At 34.9% G+C, this 18,711-nt stretch overlaps 1 protein-coding gene across 1 annotated transcript in view; it reads left to right on the forward strand.

The window, feature by feature from the left end:
- The window catches only part of PCNX1 (pecanex 1), a 213,885-nt gene that overhangs the window by 62,347 nt on the left and 132,827 nt on the right, over positions 1–18,711 (forward strand). Inside the window, 1 exon segment of the mRNA XM_017882758.1 lies at positions 5,623–7,332. Within this exon segment, the coding sequence (XP_017738247.1) occupies positions 5,623–7,332 (1,710 nt within the window).

An 18,711-nucleotide genomic window follows, 5' to 3' on the forward strand; every position in this document is an offset into this window, starting at 1 on the left:
GGCATGGCTGTGCCAGCCTAAAATTTGGTTTACAGAAACAAGTTTGAGGGCTGGATTTGGCTTCATGGGGCTTAGTTTGTCAACCCCTGGTTTAAGTCCTCTTCTAAGCATTTTATATGCATTTACCCAGTTAATCTTCACTATAAACGTTTGAAGTTGGTACTGTTACTATTCTCACTTTACAGATGAACATGTTATTGCTTAGAGAGAAGTTATAAGAAACTTGCTCAAAGTCACACAGCTACAAAGTGACAGTCCTATAATTCAAATCTGGTTTTGAATTAGGCTTTTTAAAATCTATACTATACTACTTTCATATAGTTTTAAAACTTGCTTTTATCATGCAACATTTTCCCATATGTTTAACATTAAAAAAATGTTGTTGAGTACTATTGGCACTGTTTTAAGTACTGGAAGTAAATCAGTGAACAAAAAGACAAAAAGTTGCACTCTCATGTGGCTTCCATACTATTAATATGGAATCATACTGGTAGAAATCAACATATACTGTAGTAAGTAGAGACAGAAGATAGGGATTGGTGGGGACTAGGGAAATTTTAATTTTAAACAGAGTAGTTGACAGCAAGCCTCTCTGAGAGCAAAGACCTGAAGAAGGAGGAGTGAGCTCTCAGGATATCTGAGGGGAGGGTCCCCCTCCACGCAGAGGGAACAACAAGGGCAAAGCCCCAAAGCGGGAGCATGCCTGTCAAGTTTGAGAAATATTGTGGCTGGCTCAGAGTAAGTGAAGGGCCAAACAGTATGGAGTTTTGTAAGCCATCTTAAATGTGCTAATTTTAATTCTGAGTGAGATGAGGAACTGCTAAAGGGTTGTATTTCATTTCAGTGGAATCACTCTGGCTCCTATTTTGAGGAATATATTAAAAGGGGCAAAAGTTGAAGCAGGAGCTCACTTAGCAGATGATTGCAGCAATCCAGAGCACAGATCAGAGTAGTGAGAAGTAGTCTGACTGTGTGTGTGGAAGATACTAAAAAGATAGGTTATGGATTTGGATATACTGTGTGAGAGAAGTAGTGGTCATGGATGACTCAAAGGCTTTTGAGTTAAGCATCAGGGAGGATGGGGACCTGCCACCTGAAGGGGGGAAGACTGAGGAGGAGCAGATTCGGGGTGGGGAGAGCATGGAGGGTAAGTTAGGGGGTTCAGTTCAGGGCATATCAGGTGCTGTTAGACCTGTACGCATCAATGAGTAGATAGGTTCAGATTTCAGGTAAGAGGTCTGGGTTGGGGGTTTTAGATTCAGGAGTTGTCAGTGGATAAATAAAAACAACAACAAAAATCAGTCATATCAGTTAAGGAGTTGGGTATTATGAAGTTGATGAAGTATCAGGGCAAGCATACTTGTTAGCTGCTTGGGGTTTATGTGGCCTGACTTCTTGATCCAAATCCCTTTTCCTAGTTATGGTTTGGCGCCACCTAGTGGCAAATGTTCATGCCGGCTTTAATAGCATTTGGGACTCTTACTCCTGTGGTTTGGATTTACAGGACAATGGCCTTTAGTTAGTTGGTTAACAGTTAGTTGATTAGTTGACACTCATTTTGTCACCTGATTCAGGATGACTGGGGGAAAACAGGATATTGGGGTGTATCTTCAACTTTTTCACTTCTAAGATAATCTACAGTTTTCCTACCTCTTGCTCATGTCTTCCCTATCCAAGATCAGAACTTCAGACCATACCCATGTGAATATGAGGGCTGGGTAGAAGATAGAGGAACTAGTTACAGGTATTTCTGAATTTTAGTTTGTCGTGGGGATAGAGAACTGGATGAGATTTACAAAGAGGGAGTATAGGCAGAAAAGTGAAAAGTTCTAGCTAGGTGCCATGCTCACACCTGTAATCCCAGCACTTTGAGAGGCCAAGGTGGGAGGGTCTCTTGAGGCCAGGAGTTCAGTACCAGCCTGGGCAACATGGTGAAACCCTGTCTCTAAGAAAAACTATAAAAAATTACATGGGTGTGGTGCTGTGCACCTGTGGCCCAGCTACTTGAGAGGCTGAGGCAGGAGGATTGCTTGAGCCTGGGAGATCAAGACTGCAGTGAGCCATGATTGCACCACTACACTCCAGCCTGAGTGACAGAGCAAGACTCTCTCAAAAGAAGAAGAAAAGAAAAAGTGAAAAGTTTTAAGATCTGAACCCTGTGCCTCTTTAGTTTAAGAACTCCAGGAGACTGAGTAGGAACAATTAGTGAGATCAAAGGAAAAGCAAGACTGTTATCCCCCTGTGATCAAGGAGAATGGACTGGCCACCTTCATCACGTGCTGCTGATAGGTCAGGTGACGTGAAGACTGAGACTTGACCATTGGATTGAACAGTGTAGAGGGTGTCGGTGACCTTGATAAGCACAGTCTTAGGGGAGTTGAATTGGAATACAAAGAGAGAATTGGAGGAGAAGAATCAGACAATGAATATAGACAACTCTTTCAGTGAATTTTTGTAAAGATGATAGCAAGCAGGAGAAGTAAAGATAAAGGAGGGATTTCGATTTTGTAAGATGTTGTAAGAGAAATAACAGCATGTTTGTATAATTGATTGTTATCCATAATCAATTGATAGGGATGATCAGAGAGAGAAAGAAGGTACAATTTTTGTTTATAAAAGTAATATATATGTTACCTTTAGAAAATATAGTTAAGTATGAAGAAAAAATTTATACCTCTGCCACTGAGAAACTTGTTTCTTTTTGCATATCACTTTTTTTCATATTTTTTTGCTTTGATATAATTCAGTGGTTTTTAGAATATTATGCATCCATCACCACTATCTAAATCAAGAACATTTTCATTACCCCAGAACCTGCACCCATTACACTCCCCATTTCCTCTTCAAGCAGCCCCTGACAATCTCCAGTTTACTGTTTCTATGAATTTGCCTATTCTAGACATTTCATTTAAACGCAATTATATGTGTTTTTTTAACGTGTCTGGCTTCTTTCACTTACCTTATTCTGGCATGAATCAGGATGTTATTTCTTTTTATGGCTAACTGTGGTATATCACTTTCACATTTATAAAAATATACGCACATATTCCATTAGCATTCATTTAAACTTACAGAACTGGATTTTTTTTTTTTTTTGAGATGGGGTTTCGCTCTGTTGCCCAGGTTGGAGTGCAGTGGTGAAATCTCAACTCACTGCAACCTTCGCCTCCCGGGTTCAAGCAATTCTCCTGCTTCACCCTCTCAAATAGCTGGGATTACAGGCGCCCACCACCACACTCGGCTAATTTTTCTGTTTTTAGTAGAGACAGAGTTTCACCATGTTGGCCAGGCTAATCTCGAACTCCTGACCTCATGATCCATCCGCCTTGGCCTCCCAAAGTACTGGGATTACAGGCATGAGCCAGCACTTGGCCAGTGCTACCTTTTTCACTGAATTATTTTCTCATATTATTACATAATCTTTGAAACTGTTTTTTTGTGCCTGTATGAAATTATTAGTGGACTACATTTTCAACCATTATTTATAGAACATTGTTATACTTTTTGTGCTTTAAGAACTTTTATAATAACGTGACATGAACAACTTTGTGCTAGAACCTCTTACGCATATTTGACTCTATCCTTTAGCAACGATTTCTTACCTTCAGTTTAAGAATACCTTTTCAAGTTTCTTGGCCATATTGCCAGATTGCTTTAAGAAGGTTACACCAGTTGGTACCACCATGAGCAGTATGCCTTTCTTATTCTAAATGCCACTAATAACAATTGTTTAAAAAAAGTTTGATTTGATGAAAAATAGTATCTCTTTGTGTTGATCTGAGCCTCTTAACTTTGATATAATTTTTTTCATATGAGTAACAGTAAGAAAAAATGTATTTACTTGAAAATTTCCTGAAACCACCTAAATTTTTTCTGACAAAATTAAACCTTTTATGTTATATTTGTTTAGCAGTATTGAAAAAAATGCATGTATTAAAGTAAGTTTGGCTGTGTCTTTTAAAATGAAATACTTACATTTCTGTTTTATTAATTCCTCAGAAGGAAGTTGGTTTTGATCATTAGCATTTAAAAAATATTTTGTTATCGTAGATTTAGTGATTTTCACCTACTTGCTCAGAGTCGCTAAGTTTTCTGTAAAATTCATATCCTTGAAATGTGAATATCACACCAACTGATAATTGCTTTTAGAGATATAGAGTTTTAGAAATAACATTATAATTTAATACTACAAAAAATACAATGCCAGCTTTTAAATTTTGATATTTAGAAGATATAAGAACCCAACCACTGTAGCAGCTGTGTTGGGAAAATAATAAAGGACATGGGTTTTACTTACCTTGAAAACTTTAAAACGTAAGATAAAGTATAATTGGACATTTATAAACTCCAATTTTTATGGTATACTCCAGAGGCTATCTGTGAGTTTTTAATTAATTAATCATAGTGAAATCTACATTTAGATTTTAAAAGTACATAAACATTTTAATAACTCATTCCTTTCTTTTAATCTTAGGGGGAAATGTCTGCTTTGGTCATTGAGATTCTACTGGGAAGACTCAGATTTACTATAGAATCTATTATTTTACTTCGTCTATCCAGCTATGACAAATAAGACAATAATTTTTATTTTTATTGAACTAACAGCAGGTTCAGATGTCCTTGTCTGGCAAAACATATATTTAAAAATCAGCTATTTTGCAGTTTGGTTGTCAAGCTATATTCCAAGATAAATTACAATGTAGGTAGGTAGGTAGATGCATTGATTTATATCTATATTTACATTTATATATATAGTAGGTATGATAAGTCACTAATCACTGGTCTGGATGGAGGGTTAAAGCAGTGATCTTATAGATAGAAGAAGATAAGTATTTTTTTCATGAAGTATTTTATAATTGCTATACCAGTAATGAAAGATAAAAATAATGAAAGATAACAATGTAATTATTGCTGTTTTTACCATTCTGAACAGCAAGAGGATGTCTTACATCATTATGTCTTGTTTGGGCATTGGTCAGCCTATTTTTGTTGGTTTGTTTCTGATTACTGTAGGTTTTCTTGATTTGTAAAATAATTGTGTTAGCTTTTTGAAAGGATTTTAATATTGTGTTAGGTAAAATAATGATAGCCACCTTTAATTGTGACGGCATTGTGTCAAGCAATACATGTTATTAACTCAGTTATTTCCTTGCCTATGACTCAGTGAAGTTGATGTCCCATTTTACAAATAAGGAAACAGATTTACAGGGGGTAACCCAAAGTTACCAAGTTAGTAAGTTGTAGACAGAGCTTGCCTAGAAATCCAGGCCTATTTTAAGTATAATCCTTTGTTGCCTCTTATTTTATTGTTGATAGTCTATAGAACTCTTTCTGAGGCCAATTGAAGAACTATAGAACTCTTTCTGAGGCCAATTGAAGAACTATAGAACTCTTTCTGAGGCCAATTGAAGAACTCAAAGATTTGGAAGTTCAGTTCAGTTCGGTTCATGAATAGAAAGCTTTCTTTGTGCAGCTGTGAAACAGAAAGCAGCTCTTTGGTGAACTACTTGAGAAATTGTTTATACTTGATTTACTGTATGCAGTGAATTCTTTCCATTGTGAAACAGTAGAAAAGCAGATCATACATTTATTTTAACATTTCCAAACATGTGTTTGAAACAGATTTGGCAACTGATCGGAAGCTCTTTCGTCTTGTCTCCAATGACTCCTTCATCTCTATTCAGCCTTCCTTATCCTCTTGTGGACAGGACTTGCCAAGGGACTTCAGTGACAAAGTGAACCTGCCAAGTCATAACCACCACCACCACCATGTTGATCAGTCTCTGTCCAGTGCCTGTGACACAGAAGTAGCTTCTCTTGTACCTTTACACTCACACTCTTACAGAAAAGATCACCGGCCGCGAGGTGTACCACGGACTTCTAGCTCTGCTGTAGCTTTTCCAGACACGTCACTGAATGATTTTCCCCTTTATCAGCAAAGACGTGGGTTAGATCCAGTTAGTGAGTTAGAATCTTCCAAGCCTCTTTCTGGATCCAAAGAATCTTTGGTGGAAAATTCTGGTTTATCTGGGGAATTTCAGCTTGCTGGTGACTTGAAAATCAATACTTCTCAGCCACCCACAAAAAGTGGGAAGAGCAAACCTTTGAAAGCAGAAAAAAGCATGGACAGCTTGAGGAGCCTGAGCACACGGAGTAGTGGGTCAACAGAAAGCTACTGTAGTGGAACGGACCGGGATACTAACAGTACTGTCAGCAGCTATAAAAGTGAGCAGACCAGCTCAACTCACGTAGAGAGCGTCTTGTCAGAGCATGAGGAGTCTCCTAAAGCAGGAACAAAAAGTGGGAGGAAAAAGGAGTGCTGTGCAGGCCCAGAGGAGAAGAATAGCTGTGCCAGTGACAAAAGGACTAGCAGTGAAAAGGTTGCCATGGAAGCGAGTACCAACAGTGAGGTTCATGAGGCCAAGGACCCCACCCCCTCCGAAGAGGTGCACAACCAGAGAGGTCTCAGCCCCTCTGCATCTGAAGAAGCCAATAAAAATCCCCATGCAAATGAATTTACTTCCCAAGGGGACAGACCACCTGGGAACACTCCAGAAAACAAAGAAGAGAAGAGTGATAAGTCAGCTGTTTCTGTGGATTCCAAAGTGTGTAAAGATGTTGGTGGAAAGCAAAAGGAAGGGGATGTTCGACCTAAATCTTCTAGCGTAATCCATCGGACAGCTTCTGCCCACAAGTCAGGCAGGAGACGGACAGGAAAAAAACGGGCTAGCAGTTTTGATTCAAGCCGGCATAGGGACTATGTTTGCTTTCGAGGAGTTTCTGGCACCAAGCCACACAGTGCTATATTTTGTCATGACGAAGACTCTAGTGATCAAAGTGACTTGAGTAGAGCATCAAGTGTTCAGTCTGCTCACCAGTTCAGCAGTGATAGCTCGTCTAGCACTACTTCTCATTCCTGTCAGTCTCCTGAGGGCAGATACAGTGCTCTAAAGACCAAACACACTCATAAAGAAAGGGGCACAGACTCTGAACACACCCACAAAGCTCATTTGGTTCCTGAAGGAACCAGCAAAAAGCGTGCAACACGACGGACTTCTAGCACAAATAGTGCCAAGACTCGTGCCCGAGTGTTGAGCCTGGACAGTGGCACAGTAGCATGTTTGAATGACTCAAACAGGTTAATGGCACCTGAAAGTATAAAGCCCTTAACCACTTCAAAATCAGATCTTGAGGCCAAAGGGGGAGAGGTGCTAGATGAGCTAGCTTTATTAGGACGGGCTTCCCAGTTAGAGACAGTCACTCGATCTAGGAATAGCTTGCCAAACCAGGTTGCATTTCCTGAAGGGGAAGAGCAAGATGCAGTCAGTGGAGGTAAGTGAACTGTAAGAAGAGATTTCTCTAAGAGTCACTGCTTTTTCATACTATTAATTAGAGTAGTACTTACTAAAATATGCTTCTGTTAATATTACCCCTTCCACTGTGTTATTAAAATAAGCTATCTTGAATGGAGAAGTAGGTGGTTATCTTAGAAAAGGTTTTGGTATGAACACCAAGAACATATTTTTTTGGTTGCAATACTTGAATATGTCAATTTGTTCTTGATGGTGTCAAGAACACCAGTTTCTAAGCCAGTTGCCACCTGTTAATGTTTTGCTGGGAATAACAAAAATTAGCCCTCTTCCTTTTTATAACAATAGCAACAATAAAGTATGTAGTTATTTAACGGCACCAAATCAGTTTCGGTCATCTCTTATACAGTATATGACACTGAACTTTCAAAGTTAGATCACTCAGCCTGTTTGTTATATAAGAGTTTTCCAAATATTACTTTAAATCTGATTATGTACATTGAGAATTGTGACTCTTTTTTTAAGTCTGTATCTTTGGTTTTATTTCTTGCTTACTCATTTTTCAGGTGTTAGGAAAATACTATTTTTTTCTATAATTTCACACGTTATTCTTAAAGTTTATTAAATTCAGATTTGCAGTTTATATTGGCATTTGGTATCCATTAATTGATGTAAGATGCTCCCATAATAACAGTGATGGTGTTCTGGTTAAAGTAATAGCTTACTTATTTCAGGTTTTTGGAGAATTGTGCAAATTTGGATAGGTGATTTTATATTCTGTCAGTGTGTGTTGGCCTCTTTATTTCAGAGTTGTTATTTCTTGCTGTTTTCTTCTGTCCAAGATAGTTTGTTTATTTGGTTCTGGTTTTTATGGAATCTGCTTCTTGAATAGAATCAGAAAAATCAGGTCTTTTGTTGTTAGTACCTTAGTTTTTTTAGCCTCTACCCCCATTCCCTTTATTTATGCTTCTGTCTTTAAAGTTTATAGTCTGTTTGATATAGTAATGTTCAGTCACTTATTAAAAGTTAAGCTGGATTTTGTTTGTACAAACATTCTGAAACATATGAATATATGCTTTTTCTCAAAGATGTTAATTTCACCCAAAGTATTTTAAAAGTCCATGTTGTGGTAAACATTTTCCTAGATTTTTTTGGGTGAAGTTTCTAGCCAGATTATTTCTAATGGGAACATAAAGAAATTATCTGGTACCTGAAAAAAAATGTAGTTTATCAAACCTAAATATTGAGAACTAACTATATCTGAAGTGGTTATAACCATTTGGTGACAATAGAGTAATTAAATTCTCTCGAGTCTTTGACCTGGATATAGTTCTCTTTTTTTGTAAACAACCTGAAATGCTTGTAGTGATTTCTCACACAAATCATACCAGGTATGTTCACAGTATGCAGGAAACCACTGGATTTTAAAATATAGCTTAATTTTTAAAGTTATCAAAATGAATTTTAAGTAAACATGCTATGATAGAAAATATTACTGGTCTGAATATTGCTGAAAAGTAAATACTGAAAAAATATGTACAAAAGTATGTAGTAAATTCATGCCTTTATATTTAAAATGTCATTTCCTTTTCACGGGTACTGTGTTTTAGGAAAAGTTACTTGAAAGGTGTTATTTGCTTCTCAGTGCTGTTCTTTAAGCTATATTAGCCCTCGTTTTTCCAGGTTCTAGCTTTTGTTTTCTTTTGTTTGTACTCATTTTTTTTTATTTATTTAAATAACTCCATTAAATGTTAATAAATAATGAAATAAAAATATCTTCTTTGGTGGAAGAAATGTAATAGCCTGTATGCTGTTTAAAAACTTTTTGCCTAGGGAAGGCATTGCACAGGCTATTTTTATTTGAGCTTCACTGGGTTTAGAATACAAATAAGAGCAAAACTAAAGCACTTAAATGTGTTGGGAGTTTTTTAATTGGTTTTCATCATAACTAAATATAGGAGTTTTGTTGGGAGTTTATTTGGGCTTTTTGAAAGTTTGGAGGTGGTGGGAGGGGATTTGTTTTGGTTCTCATTATTTAAAAATTACAGAGACTCTCAAATACTGTTTAAAGATATTTGTTTATGTTAACATTACCTGTTATAGCCCTGTCTGACAGTTTAGAAGAAATGTTTCTGGGCTGTCCTGCCTTACATAGTGTACTACTGAAACCTGTCAACCAATCATGTTACTGCTTGGCCATTCATATACCTATGCATAAGCAATAGATAGATTTTGTCCTGAAGAATATGAAGGTGTGGATAACAGATTTCTTTTCATTTTATTTTAAGGTAGTTGGTGGTGGTAGTGTGGAGAGATGGAATTTAGGAAATATACTTTAAAGTACTAAAATAATCTAAAATAGAAGGTAATCTAGTTTAGTGACATGGAGTCAAATACCTTTGTTAGTATGTGGGCTCCGTATTGTGACTCTAGGAAATCTACTTATAAACCTCAGCTTCCTCATCTTAGAACGAGATGATTATAGTATCTATCTCATAGGGTTGTTGTGAGGACTAGGCAGTTAATACACAAAAATGCTTATAACAGTGCCTGGCACACAGTAAATGCTTACTAGTGCTGCTGTGACTATCCAAGGCCAGTTAGTTATGCTACACAATGTAGCCTGTCCTTTAACCTTATTAATTCAGTGGTATAAAATTAAAGTAGAAGAAAATGATTAAATGTAGAAATAAACTAGAGATAGTCTAAGTGTGCCATTGTGAAACTCAATAGTAAAAATAAAAAATATCTGATTCCCTAGTTTATTACATAATGCTAATAGGAAAAACATTTTTTATTAACATCAATTTAGTGACAGGGATTTTAACATGATTTTGGCAGTAGTATGTCATATATTATCTTTTTTAGTCACGTAACAAGTGATTGTTTTCATATGCCCTGTCATCATTAATCAAGTTCTTTGGTTAAAACTGAATTTCATCAATAATGGTTTGTGATTACTGAGACAGGAAATATGTTTTAAGTTCAAACTAAGTCATTTTCTGTTGATCTCTTGTTTTGTACTTAATTTTTCTTTTTACATTATAAGGCATATCTTTAATGTATGACTAATATTTTAAGAAATGAAAACTACATACAAGCTGTATGGTAGAAAAATGTCCTGTGTTTTCTAGCCTGTATTACTTTTAATGAAGTCCTTTTCTTTTGAGCCATTTAAACTTATTTCCTGTGTGATTCAATACTGTTATTATAGCATATTTTCTGTATCACTTAATGGATTACAAAGAACAGCCTGAGTGGAGAGGTTTGTGTTTACTTATTATTCTTTGTGCTTTTTTCTGAATTGTTTAACCTCTAGTTCTCTGTGAAATTTATTTTAAATATAATGTTTGAGTCACTATTCTGTAAGCATGAAATAGGATCCTAATATAATATTGTGTTGGGAACCAAAGATAATCTTTAAAGAAACAATTATTTAAAGAAAAGTCAGATCTTTTCAATAAAAATTTTATGAGGGTTTGTGCTATACACATAAATTGAAGGTGTGTTATTTTGTACCCAAATATCATTGAGCATTAGATAGAAGATAAAGACAGTAAACAGACAAGAAAATACAAATTATAGTTTTTGTAATTTGCTAAATAGAAGGACTCTCAAGTCTAATAAACTTAATTTTCTGATTTCCGGGTCCACATGGAAAGTTAGAAGGAGCAAATTAGTAGAAGGGATGGGTACTTACAGAAGCTGAAGTAATGACAGCAGAAGAAATACACAGCTAACCCCGAAAGAGGAGCTGTAATAGCTGTACAAGCCAAAGCAGGAAACCCAGCAGTGCGTGGTCATTAAATGCAGGGGCAGATATCGTTTTAATTTTAATAGTGTTCAAGGACATCATAATAGCATAACTTAATACTGTATTAAAGTATAATGCTATACTCATTGTATATGTGGCTGACCTTGATTTCATTAAGGAAGGATATTCTTTACTGTGAAAAAAGCTTAGACATATATAAAACCGCACAGAAGGCAGCTCATTAAATACAGCAAAAATAGGTTTGGCAAAATTATCTTCCTTTACAANTTCCTTTTCACGGGTACTGTGTTTTAGGAAAAGTTACTTGAAAGGTGTTATTTGCTTCTCAGTGCTGTTCTTTAAGCTATATTAGCCCTCGTTTTTCCAGGTTCTAGCTTTTGTTTTCTTTTGTTTGTACTCATTTTTTTTTATTTATTTAAATAACTCCATTAAATGTTAATAAATAATGAAATAAAAATATCTTCTTTGGTGGAAGAAATGTAATAGCCTGTATGCTGTTTAAAAACTTTTTGCCTAGGGAAGGCATTGCACAGGCTATTTTATTTGAGCTTCACTGGGTTTAGAATACAAATAAGAGCAAAACTAAAGCACTTAAATGTGTTGGGAGTTTTTTAATTGGTTTTCATCATAACTAAATATAGGAGTTTTGTTGGGAGTTTATTTGGGCTTTTGAAAGTTTGGAGGTGGTGGGAGGGGATTTGTTTTGGTTCTCATTATTTAAAATTACAGAGACTCTCAAATACTGTTTAAAGATATTTGTTTATGTTAACATTACCTGTTATAGCCCTGTCTGACAGTTTAGAAGAAATGTTTCTGGGCTGTCCTGCCTTACATAGTGTACTACTGAAACCTGTCAACCAATCATGTTACTGCTTGGCCATTCATATACCTATGCATAAGCAATAGATAGATTTTGTCCTGAAGAATATGAAGGTGTGGATAACAGATTTCTTTTCATTTTATTTTAAGGTAGTTGGTGGTGGTAGTGTGGAGAGATGGAATTTAGGAAATATACTTTAAAGTACTAAAATAATCTAAAATAGAAGGTAATCTAGTTTAGTGACATGGAGTCAAATACCTTTGTTAGTATGTGGGCTCCGTATTGTGACTCTAGGAAATCTACTTATAAACCTCAGCTTCCTCATCTTAGAACGAGATGATTATAGTATCTATCTCATAGGGTTGTTGTGAGGACTAGGCAGTTAATACACAAAATGCTTATAACAGTGCCTGGCACACAGTAAATGCTTACTAGTGCTGCTGTGACTATCCAAGGCCAGTTAGTTATGCTACACAATGTAGCCTGTCCTTTAACCTTATTAATTCAGTGGTATAAAATTAAAGTAGAAGAAAATGATTAAATGTAGAAATAAACTAGAGATAGTCTAAGTGTGCCATTGTGAAACTCAATAGTAAAATAAAAAATATCTGATTCCCTAGTTTATTACATAATGCTAATAGGAAAACATTTTTTATTAACATCAATTTAGTGACAGGGATTTTAACATGATTTTGGCAGTAGTATGTCATATATTATCTTTTTTAGTCACGTAACAAGTGATTGTTTTCATATGCCCTGTCATCATTAATCAAGTTCTTTGGTTAAAACTGAATTTCATCAATAATGGTTTGTGATTACTGAGACAGGAAATATGTTTTAAGTTCAAACTAAGTCATTTTCTGTTGATCTCTTGTTTTGTACTTAATTTTCTTTTACATTATAAGGCATATCTTTAATGTATGACTAATATTTTAAGAAATGAAAACTACATACAAGCTGTATGGTAGAAAATGTCCTGTGTTTTCTAGCCTGTATTACTTTTAATGAAGTCCTTTTCTTTTGAGCCATTTAAACTTATTTCCTGTGTGATTCAATACTGTTATTATAGCATATTTTCTGTATCACTTAATGGATTACAAAGAACAGCCTGAGTGGAGAGGTTTGTGTTTACTTATTATTCTTTGTGCTTTTTTCTGAATTGTTTAACCTCTAGTTCTCTGTGAAATTTATTTTAAATATAATGTTTGAGTCACTATTCTGTAAGCATGAAATAGGATCCTAATATAATATTGTGTTGGGAACCAAAGATAATCTTTAAAGAAACAATTATTTAAAGAAAAGTCAGATCTTTTCAATAAAATTTTATGAGGGTTTGTGCTATACACATAAATTGAAGGTGTGTTATTTTGTACCCAAATATCATTGAGCATTAGATAGAAGATAAAGACAGTAAACAGACAAGAAAATACAAATTATAGTTTTGTAATTTGCTAAATAGAAGGACTCTCAAGTCTAATAAACTTAATTTTCTGATTTCCGGGTCCACATGGAAAGTTAGAAGGAGCAAATTAGTAGAAGGGATGGGTACTTACAGAAGCTGAAGTAATGACAGCAGAAGAAATACACAGCTAACCCCGAAAGAGGAGCTGTAATAGCTGTACAAGCCAAAGCAGGAAACCCAGCAGTGCGTGGTCATTAAATGCAGGGGCAGATATCGTTTTAATTTTAATAGTGTTCAAGGACATCATAATAGCATAACTTAATACTGTATTAAAGTATAATGCTATACTCATTGTATATGTGGCTGACCTTGATTTCATTAAGGAAGGATATTCTTTACTGTGAAAAAAGCTTAGACATATATAAAACCGCACAGAAGGCAGCTCATTAAATACAGCAAAAATAGGTTTGGCAAAATTATCTTCCTTTACAACAATATCAAGAAAATAGGTGTTTATTGATGAAGCATATACATGTTTGTATATAGAATTCCCAAAACCAGCCCATGCCTGATTTTGTCAAGTAGGAAACATTACAGTGTTTTTCTTTCTTTCAGCAGTGAAGTTCTGGGCATCAGACAGTTACATTTTCATACTACCTCTAATTACTGTCTTAATATTCTGGCAGGTCATTAAATCTGTGCCTCAATTTCCTCAACTGTAAAACGGGAATAATAACCATTTAGACCTGTCTCACAGTTAACTATCAGACTCCAATGAGCTTAAACCTAATGAGTGTAGAAATGTGAAAATGCTTTATGTATTATAGGTTCATTATATAAACAAAGACAGTGATGTCTTTCATATGTAAGGATGTGTTCCCTCTCAAAAATGTCACTTCAAATATATATGTTTATCACAACTGACCCTTTAGTAAGGGACTCTCCTGAAAGTAGATGCAAAATTGTATCTCAAGGATTGATATCTTTCATCCCATTCACAAAGGATTAAAAAGGATTAGAAATCACCTATAAAAGTAAGTAATACTTAAGTTTTATTTGTTTGGCTGGTGGACTTGTGGAAAATATCAGTAAGGATATGCAAATTCTCTTTAACTCAAAGCTTAGCTAATAATTTTTTTTTTTTTCTTGAGATGGAGTCTTGCTCTGTTGCCCAGGCTGGAGTGCAGTGGCGTGATCTCGGCTCACTGCAACCTCCGCTTCCCGGGTTCAGGCAATTCTCCTGCCTCTGCCTCCCAAGTAGCTGGGACTACCGGTGCCTGCCACCACACCCGGTTAATTTTTGTATTTTTAGTAGAGATGGGGTTTCACCATATTGGCCAGGCTGTTCTCGAACTCCTGACCTTGTGATCCGCCCACCTTGGCCTCCCAAAGTGCTGGGATTACAGGTGTGAGCCACTGTGCCCGGCCATAGCTAATAATTTTGTTATTGTTTGCTCCAGTTCCTTGGCTTGTCAAAAAGTAGGCCAGTCCTTTAAAATGTTTTCACAGATGGAAATTATTTTAATTCAGAATTGATGCTTAGAAATTGAGCAGTGTTCTTTGGCTTTCCAGAAAATGACACTTAAAAACATTTATTTATTTACTTATTTATTTTTTGTTATTTCTAACAAGAATGAGCTTGAAAAGCATTTGTTGTTTCATTGGAAGAAAATGTTTGCATGTTGATGGTAGCATCATTCTTGGCTGACAAAGAAACTATGAGAGGGAAAAACTATTTAGATAAAGTGGATTTCATGCCTAGACTAAAACATTCCTTTTAGAATGTTTTTGCAAAATTACTTGAATGTTTATGTCTTTATATAGTAATTTTGTTGTTAGGTAAAATTATTTTTATCCTGAACATTACAATGTATTTCAGAATGTTTGCAGTTGTCTTTTATTTTTCTGAGATGTATATATACTTATTCGTTTCATACTTTCGTCATCTTTCTTAAGAATTTAATTTCCTAATAGCATTTTTTCTGATCTTTTTGAAGTACTAAATGCATATTTTTATTTATGTGATCTTTCCAGATTTACTCCTTTTCCCCCCCACAATAAACATTTCTCACTGAAAAGAACATCTGAGCAATTTCCTCTCTCTAAATTTTTATCAATTTAATTGAAATTGAGCTATTGCAAGATGCCAGCCATAGCAGTACATGACAACTAGAAAGTAACTTATTACATACAAATTCTTTTATAAATTAATCAGGTATATGATTGACATCATTTTTAAATAGCATCTTTATCTGTATATATTTATACTCACAGCTTCCAATTTTTAAGATAGACTTCGGATAGCCATTACCTCCTACCTCATTAAATTTTTGCTCTTTGGGCATCACAGCCATTCTAGAAGTATATTAGTGCCTTTAATGCTTTCTCTGCTTTCATTCACAGAGTAAAACCAACTGATAGTCTGTAATTGTCATACTACCGTAAAAAATAAATAGTTGCACTAAAATAATTCATTTTAGAATGTGTAGAATTTTCCTTATCTCATTGAGATAAATGTGAAGTAACTCCTGAGGTAGGAGGTATGTATTATGGATTAAACTTTCTTTGTTATCTTCAGGAACGGACCAGATCACAGCTTAGACGTCTAAAATGTCAGAGAATATTTTTGGTTTGTCCATGAATTGAACTTAGGCATTTAGTAAATGCTTAAACTTAATTGAGTGATTGCGTCATTATAACTAAAGTAAAAAGCTAAATTACCTGAAGTGTCCTCTTATTTTTATTTTATTTTATTTTGTTTTGATTATTTTATTTTATTTTAGATGGATTTTTACTCTTGTCACCCAGGCTGGAGTGCAGTGGCACGATCTTGGCTCACTGCAACTTCTGCCTCCTGGGTTCAAATGATTCTCCTGCCTCAGTCTCCCGAGTAGCTGGGATTACAGGTGCCTGCCACCACACCTGCTAATTTTTGTATTTTTAGTAGAGACAGGGCTTTGCCCTGTTGGCCAGGCTGGTCTCGAACTCCTGACATCAGGTAATCCACCCACCTCGGCCTCCCAGAGTGCTAGGATTATAGGTGTGAGCCACTGCGCCTGGCCTGAAGGTTGCTCTTAAACTTATTATGATCGTGAAGTCAGTCTTTTTAACACAAATAAATGAATAGAAAGTCAAGACGTTTAAGTTTGAAAAAATACATTTAAAAATATGTGACTCTCTGGATATATACCCTTGGAAGTATTTTATATGTCTTGTCATTCACGGTTTTTTAATTGCTTGAATGTTTTTTCTTTTTTACCTACACATTCATAAAGTTTAGTTGTTCTAGAGTGCTAATTTTTCACACTCTGCATTTTATGCTCTTACTATTGAATTAATTTCATTCTTCTTTGCTAGAGATACTGGGTTTTAAGCAGAGTCAAAATGTCAACTCCAAAACCAGTTTTTAAAATATTTTCTCCCTTCTCTCTGATTCCCTAGTTAAAAGATTAGATTTTTTGTTTTGTTTTGTTTACTATTTTCTTCTATAAAGTTAAATGATTCAAAAAGAGTTTATTACAATTGGATTCTGGAAGTGAGTTTTTATCAAGTATGGCTATAACATATGTGACTGTGCTTACAGCAAATTATTTTAAGCTTTAAAGACACATTTTTCCTCCTTTGGCTGGAATAGAACTGGACCCCTACTCTACTGTATTCCAAATAGAGCTGTTCTGTAAGTAGCACATTCCCAGGGACATGGCTTAATCTTACATACTGTGACCATAAATTGTAGTATAGCATTTTCCCTTGAATGTGTGATACTGTTAAAGCAGTTGCCATAGTAAACATTTTGAAAATTCTTGGAACAGTAGGTGTTTACCCCCTGAATATTATAAGAGACAACATAGACAGTAATCATAATTCCACTTTTAACATTGTTCACTGGATGCCTAAACTTTCATCTTAATGTGTTTCCAAGACTGTTAAGAAAGTAAGTGATATAATACGCAGCTATTTTGCAGATAACAATATAAATGGTGTATTACTAGTAAAAAAAAAATTGTTTTCTGAAGAAACCAAGAAACATTTTGATTAAAAGTGGACACTGTAGTTTGTCTTTTCACTCCAGTACTGTGGAATAATTAGCTTTTACTTAAGATTAACACCATGAAGTCTTCAGTAGAAGGAAGATAGTAAAGAAAACCATCTCTTATTTCTCTTCTTCCTATACTCAATATTCAGTGATTACATACTGCTTTTTTCCCCAAATCCTTCTGAATAATTTTGGTACATTTTATGGATTAAATTATCTTCTATAAATTATGTCTGGGTAAATTTTACTCTGCTATTTTGGTTGAAACAGTATCTACAATTAGAAAAAATGTTTGAAAGTCTCTTGATGTAGTTGGATTGACTTGTAAATTGAGCGTAGTAGTTTGTTACAAATAATGCTTTATAAATAATAGCATAATAGTTTGTAACAACTGTAGAAGAGAAATCTTTAATATAATATTTCACAAAATAATTCTTGAATTGAGTTTTTAAATAGTGATTTAAATTCCATAACCTGAGTTAAACCTTACTGATGTCTAAGAACTGTTAGCAGGTATACCAATTGCTCATCTCAGTTTTCATTTCTTCCCTCAATTGGCTTTTCTTCTCTGCTTTGTTTCATCCTTCATCCATTGATTGCCCTGCCCTAATACATGTTTTCTCCTTTGTGGCAATGCTGATTGCATTTTCATTTCATTGAAGTCATGGTTGTCAGGAATTGGCAAAGTATGTAATTTGCCTTGTAGCTGTGGTAACAAAAAGGCAACCTTATCTTTCTAGATAAGTACTGTTCAATACAACTTTTTGTGATGATGGAAATGTTCTATATCTGCACTGTCCAGTAATGGTAACAACTAGCTACATGTAGCAACTGAGCACTTGAAGTATGATTCATGAATCTCAAGAATTGAATTTTTATTTTTAGTTTTAATTTAAGTTTAAATAGCCACAGTTGTAGATGACCAGATTTAATCAGAATCTTTTGTTCTTATAGGCCATATATGATTTTTGTATACATGGACTTTTACCCCACAAGTAAAGGAATTTAAAGGAAATTTCATGTTTGAAAAGAATGTTTCTGTGCTAACTTGTGTGTTTATTCATACTTAGCATCAAAATGCCCTTTCTCAAAAGCAAAATGATTCCCAAATTATTTAGATCACACATTTGTTTTGTTTTATATTTAAATGAATGAAAATCATTTTACATTTTGCTTTAGAAACCTAAATCGGTCAATCGGTGTGGTTTTGTAAGATCTATGTAGTTCTACTAAGCCATTGTTGTGATGTTCTCATGTTGTATGCTTGGCTTTAGTACAAACTAAAAAAGTACAAACAATAAAGTACAAGCTTGTTAGATTAAGCTATGAGTTCCTGTGCTTGCCAATTTGGTGATATTTGCTTCCTAA

The sequence above is a fragment of the Rhinopithecus bieti genome, unplaced genomic scaffold (genome assembly GCF_001698545.2).
Source record: "Rhinopithecus bieti isolate Rb0 unplaced genomic scaffold, ASM169854v2 scaffold_13259, whole genome shotgun sequence".
Taxonomy (NCBI): Eukaryota; Metazoa; Chordata; class Mammalia; order Primates; family Cercopithecidae; genus Rhinopithecus; species Rhinopithecus bieti.